The following is a 6,701-nucleotide window of genomic DNA, read 5'->3' as shown; positions in this document are numbered from 1 at the left end:
GTTGTATTGATCTTTCCTGTCCAGTTGTAATTAAGGGTAGTATTATGTGAGCATTCAGTCTTTTTATATGAAATGTTGTTTGATCTTGTTATGCTGAAGTTATGGATTGGTGCTGGTTGTTTATTATAGTAAAGATTCATTATGAATGAGAAACATTATGGGTATTCAAGTATATGTTTATGTTTTTAAGTAATGTGGAAGAGAATTCCGGGGAGGAATGTCTCAGTGAAAGGTTATTATAGTGGTAAAGTATGAATACGGATAGTGAAATTCATGGAGTTCATCCTGATATTCTGATGATTACCAGTTCTCAAGTAGAGATGGATAAGTCATTGTGTGAGAATGGCAGGAGGTCCTAGCCCATAGGTAATTGGGTGAGTTATAACGGACTAACCTCGGGTGGCAGCTGATGGTTTTCCAGTTACTACACCACCCGAGTGCACGAACGGCCTCAAGCTACGTATTTATACAATCCGGATGGTCAAGTCAAGTGTCGGTTGTATAGTATTATTATATTTCAGTTATGTGCGATATCTATATTGGCTCCTGTATGTTATAGCGTTCGTTCTGTAAGGGCTTGTAGTTTATTACATGTGTGAATACATGCTTAATTGAATTATAGTAGCTTACCCTTATTTTCTGTTTTATCCATGTTACCGTTCGGTTTTCTATTGCAATGATCATCCTTGTTGGATGTGAGCAGAAGGGGAAGAGCTTACGCTGGAGCAGGAGCTGGGTGGTGAGACTCCTGCTGAATAGTTGATGATCGTTCGGTCGTATAGTATATATAGTTTTGGTGAACCGAACGTTCACCATTTTTGTTCTGTAAATATAACCGTTCGGTTATATGTTGAACGTTCGGTAGTAGTATAGGAAGCTCTTGTAAAGTTAAACGAAAAATTTTATGGTTATTTTTGTAATAACTGTAAGTTTGACTTTCTTATTGTAGTAACTGTTCTATCATATTATTAAATGTTGACACCTGTATATAGTTGTGTGCTATATTTTTGGGATGTCACATTAATGGTATCAGAGTAGTTTGGTTCCTTAGGAATCCTGTAGGTTCTGAGTATATCTTGTTTGTGCTTGTGTACTCTTAGTTAGGTGTAGTAGTTGTCTTTGTTCTCTTGAGTAAGACTGATGGATTTTTCTCTCGGTGTAAATAGAAATGGCGAATAGATCTCCTTCTTCTTCTTCTTCTTCTCCAACCCATCATCCTAATACCTCTAATGAACTGAGGATGATGGAGTCTATGTTGGAAACAATGCAACAATAGAACGCAACATTGATTAATCAACACACTCTGACTCTACAACAATTGGATGCTGCTAGGGTGTCCGCTGAGAACTCCCAAAGACAATATTTGGATTTGATGCTGAGTGGGCGGACAACAGCGGGTCCTTCGTCCATAAATCATTCTCAAGAGTGGAGTCTAGAGAATTTTCTTCAACACCATCCGGCCAAATTCAATGGGAAGTGTAGTCCGGACGAGGCGGACCAGTGGTTCAAGGATATGGAGAGAATCTTTAATGCAAAAAGATGTCCGAATGAGAGTAGGCTAGCTTATTCGGAGTATTTACTAACTGGAGAAGCCAGTCATTGGTGGAGCAGCGCTCGGCCATTACTAGAGAGTAGTGGTATTCCCATTTGTTGGGAAATTTTTAAACAGAAGTTTTACACCGAATACTTTCCAGATAGTGTTCGGTTTGCCAAAGAAGTGGAATTCTTGCAACTAGTTCAAGGGAATATGTCAGTATCGGAATATGCCGATCGGTTTAAGCACCTACTCAGATTTCACACGTTGGTTATGAATGAAGAATGACAGTGTAGAAAATTCGAGAATGGACTGAGAGGAGATATCAAGTTACCGGTGGCTGGGTTGTGTATTAAGGAATTTCCAGTGTTAGTGGAAAGAGCGAAAGTGTTGGAGAAAACTAAGTTAGAGGTGGATAGCCAGCAGAAGCATTTGGTTAGAGCTGGAGGGCCGATCATTTCCAGAGACAGTATAGGTTCAAGAAAGACTCCATATGCTCGTTCTTCTTTATCTTCGGGTGGTAGTGGTTCGTCTTCACAGTCCTTGGCTTTAGTGGGTCAATCGAGACAGCCAGGGTCAATAACTTGTTTCCATTGTGGAGGACCACATTTCAAATCGGTATGCCCTCAATTGGGAGGATACAAGAGATGTAATAGATGTAGACAAGAAGGTCATTGGGAGCGAGAATGTCCAATGGGAAGAAGGGTTGTGTCACGACCACCAAATACTGGACGGTTTCAACATAGGGGTGGTGGACGAGCGCAAGCAGTAGGGAGAGTGTATGCAATGACTCGGACGGAAGCAACGAACGCAGGTAACCTTATAACCAGTACTTGTTTGTTGAATGATGTTAGTTGTTGTGTGTTATTTGATTCGGGGGCAACACATTCCTTCATTTCGAAGGAATGCGTTGAGAAGTTGGGTTTGTCTGTGAGAGAGCTTCAGTTTGACTTGGTGGTGTCAACCCCAACAGCTGATGAGGTTAGGACGACCACTTATTGTGCAAAATGTTCAATAGTGGTTGAGGGTCGTCGGTTCAAAGTGAACCTAATCTGCTTGCCTCTTCAAGGTCTAGAGGTAATTTTAGGAATGGATTGGTTGATGACCAATCATATTCTTATAGACTGTGGTGAAAGGAAATTAATATTTCCAAAAGAAGATTTTGAGTCATCGTTGACGATCGGTGTGCTAAGGCGAGATATAATGGAAGGTGCCAGTTGTTTCCTGGTATTCTCTCATTTGGACGTGCCGTTCGAGACAGATTTGGACCGATCGGTGCAAGATGATAAGAGTGAAACCATAAGTCTGTTTACTCCGATTAGTTGCTGACTCTGTTTCACGTAATAGTCCAAATTCCTTGAGGTACCATAAGTCTGTTTGATACGACAATCAAACCATTAATGTCGTATATTCATGTTTGATACCACAATCAAACCATTAATGTCGTATATTGATATTTGATACAACAGTCAAATCATTAATGTCATATATTCATATTTGATACTACAATCAAATCATTGATGACGACTAATATACTTATTAACAAATTGTTTCCACTATTAATTAGTTTTTAATTACCTAAAGCAGCTACCTCGACTGATCATTTACCTTTATCAATAAGTTGATTTTCATTGTAACGTGGACGGTATATTTCATATATTACATTATATTTATTAGTTGAATAATTTTGGGATTTGTTTTTTCTTTCTTTCTTGCATTCAAAAAAAGAAAATTGTTGCTGAAAATTGAAATCTTATAAATAATTTTTTTTGGCATGGTTACATTAAACAATCTATAGGAGCGTTCGGAAAATTCATATATAAATAGACTAGACGTTAAACACTAAAAATTTATTTATTTATAAAAAAATATTACAATTTATAACTCAAGTGAGAGTTATATTCTTATATTCATAAAAAAAAAAATGAGAGTTACAATAGTGTATTGAAACATGTTGCATTTTTCAAGTTAAAGACTTTGGAGAAACTAAATTGAATAAAATTTTAAGACAAAACCGATTAGGTCAAATTTATTATTATTAAGATTGATTGGCACAGGTAACAAAGTGGTTTCTTAATAATGTTAAATAAATTTATTTAAGTAAAATAAGAGTATGATAGATAATATATTTTTTAAGATTTTAATAAATTATATATTTAAAATGACTAATTAGTAAAAGTAGGGACGAAAGTGTGTCTGTCAGCTTTTCAGTAACATCACAGGATAAGAATATCAACTTGCTGGTCAAACCCTCATAAATCGAAACTCGTATGAGTGAAGGAACCTACCAACCATTTAATATATTTTTTTTTGTTGTAAGTTGTATCGTAAGACGATCTCATCAACAATCGTTGGAACGGTCAATTACATTTCAAGTGGTAAATCAACGAGTTTGATAAGTTATTATACAGGTCGGTCCTATGAATAAATTTGGATAGTTAATATGCAATTTGAAAGAGCAAACAAACAAGTTCAAACATTAAATATGTATGCTAACAATATACCAGTTTGGATTATCATTTCATAGTTTGAAGTAAGTCATCATCAAACAAGATGGTCTATCATGTATCCGTTCACATAGTTAAGTACTACCTCAGTAAACAGATACTGAATCTTATCGATTATTAAACAAGTCGATTAGTTATGCACTAGTCTGAATTAGTCAAACATTTACTCAAATAACAGATTATCGAACATTGATAATTACCAAACATATCGATCTTGAATTAGACTGATATGAATGAACAATATAAGAGTATATTAACTTTAAAATTGATTAACTTAAAATTAAAGTATAATTACTCACAGTTAAATTGTAATTAAACTAAAATTATTCAAAAATTCATCACAAAATTTATAAATAAATATTTGAGATAAGAACATAGATTACACTCCTCCAATAATTATTATTTATTAAAAGTTGAATTAATTTTCACATTATCTTCTGTGTATTTCATTCAATCGATTTAAACGTACATATTATAAATTAATAAATAATTTTTAATCATTAGACAACTTAATATAATCCAAACAATTGACCTTGATTCTATATATGAAATATAAATAATTACAAACTTTTATTGATAATATTTTATGTTTAATTGTTTTTTTTTTCTATTCTTCTTGCATAAAGCTGACGTGTGAATTTTCTCATTGTTTCTTTTCTTCTAATCATGCATGTAGCCGTCATGAGTGTACCACCATGTCACTAAAGTTATGTCATGCATCGATTTATCACAACTCACAAATTATAAGAACTTTGTTATTAGAAGAAAAGGTGACGTTTGTGGACTACAATGCTAACATTGGGATAATATTCCCCTCATTAGAATAAGGAAATCAGCATATGCATATTTTTTGTCATCTATCACGAGATATTATGTAACATCGAGAGAATAATTAATCAATAAAAATAAACAATTTAATGAATCAAATCAAATTCTTTCAAAAATAGGCAAGTCAATTTGTGAGCGTATATTAAAATAATTTGACAAGTTTTTTATCCGTCATATTTTATTTCTTTTATTGAATAAATAGTTAGTAAAAAAATTAATTACGTTAATTTGAATTAAAGTTCATTCATAATGATAACACATAGTTGAAAATATTGATTTAGAATACATACGAATAAAATAATTACAATTTAACCAAATTAATAAAATTAAAGTTTTTATATTAAGATTGTTATTATTCTTATTATTGCTAAAGATAAAATATTTCAATATTTATTAGAAAGTGGGTTTTTAAGTCTAACTCAACTTCCTTCACGCCGAGGTATAGACATCTCAAAAAGTGATAGTGGTTTAAAAATAGCGAGATTCGATCATTTTAATACTAAAAGGTTTTAATATAAATACTTTTATTATGAATATTATTTTAAAACACTTATATAGAGTTCCCAAACTTCTTTTTAAGAGTTTTTTTTTTCTACTTTTCTGATTGAAGAATCGAGATCGTAAAATTGATCTTTGTGGCAAATTCTTCAATTCAAACCAATCAGTTATTTGTTCCAATAAGTTAGGTTTCAACCTTTTTTTCTTTACCTTTTTATGTTATTTGTTGCATGTGAGTTTTCTTTCAGTTGCATGTATCATTTTAGTCATCAATATGAGTCTCAATTGATAAGTGATTATAAGGGTATGTCCTGATCGTTCTTGTGATTTTTCTGTGTAGATAAACCATCATGCAAGTTGAGAGTGCCAGGATACAAACAAAGTACCACATTGGATAAAACAAGAGATGAACATAAGTTTATATACAAATAAGATACCTCCATTGGTAAGAGGATTTTTGGAATGATACCAAAAGCAAATCTGTGAGGACTTTACCCAAAACGGACAATATCTTACCATTATAGATATTTATGTGTGTGTTGAACCTCCTTAAAAGAATGAGTTGTATTAAAAGCTAGTTTTGACTTGTTTTATAAAGTTTTTGTGCTTGAGTTTTATGTGACTAAGAGAATTTATAATTTAGGCAATTGAGCAAATTGGTACAAATTTTCATGTTTAAAGTTGTTTTTGAATAAGTTAAAGTTTATTAAAATTACAAAATGCATTTATTGATAACTCTTTTTGTATTAGCTTGCATTTTTGTGTACTTTGGTGTTTGTTAATCTAATTCTTTTACAATGTTTATCTTGTTGGTATGAGATGATGAAAAATAGATGTTGATGCATCTCTGATGAAAAATGTTGATACTATAAAATAATCCTATATAGAAGTTTAAAAAAACTCTAAATTATCTTTAATTATTTTAAATATATTTATTATTACCGTTATTTACTTTTTAAATAAGTGTATTAATATCATCCGTTTTGTTTTATTGATTTTATAATCTTTTATTTAATCTTGGTTTTATAATATTATTTAATCTTGTAAGTTTATAATATTTTATTTAATCTTGTAAGTTTATAAATACTATCTAAATAAACACAAACCTCATCTTACAAATATAATTTTTAGAATTAAATTAAATTTATAAAATTCACGAAAACAAATTTCTAAAAATTAGTATGGGTTACAACTTGTCTCTAATAATCATTAATCACGAGAGAGGATATTATCTATACTCAACAATTACACCACAGTGATGAAATAGAAAATTTTATGGTAGCAAACCAGAACCGAGACAAAATCCATGCTATTTTGCAAAGGCTAGCAACATA

At 31.9% G+C, this 6,701-nt stretch overlaps 1 protein-coding gene across 1 annotated transcript; it reads left to right on the top strand.

The window, feature by feature from the left end:
• The first annotated feature begins 1,168 nt into the window (after nucleotides 1-1,168).
• Nucleotides 1,169-2,863, top strand: LOC108322887 (uncharacterized). The gene is made up of 3 exons (XM_017555174.2): nucleotides 1,169-1,254; nucleotides 1,333-1,749; nucleotides 1,831-2,863. The coding sequence occupies exons 1-3, from the start codon at nucleotides 1,169-1,171 to the stop codon at nucleotides 2,861-2,863; spliced, it is 1,536 nt and encodes a 511-aa protein (XP_017410663.2).
• The last annotated feature ends 3,838 nt before the right edge of the window (nucleotides 2,864-6,701 follow it).

Source organism: Vigna angularis, chromosome 1 (genome assembly GCF_016808095.1).
Source record: "Vigna angularis cultivar LongXiaoDou No.4 chromosome 1, ASM1680809v1, whole genome shotgun sequence".
NCBI classification, from domain to species: Eukaryota; Viridiplantae; Streptophyta; class Magnoliopsida; order Fabales; family Fabaceae; genus Vigna; species Vigna angularis.
Note: the sequence above shows the minus strand (reverse complement) of the source record. Positions and strands in the feature narration are given on the sequence as shown.

What these genes read in the sequence shown, in the direction of transcription:
- LOC108322887 (XM_017555174.2), top strand. Translation starts at nt 1,169, where the DNA reads ATGGCGAATAGATCTCCTTCTTCTTCTTCTTCTTCTCCAACCCATCAT. An exon ending in CTGAGGATGATGGAGTCTAT is followed by an intron (nt 1,255 to 1,332) that starts GTTGGAAACAAT and finishes GGATGCTGCTAG; the next exon opens with GGTGTCCGCTGAGAACTCCC. An exon ending in CAACTAGTTCAAGGGAATAT is followed by an intron (nt 1,750 to 1,830) that starts GTCAGTATCGGA and finishes ATGACAGTGTAG; the next exon opens with AAAATTCGAGAATGGACTGA.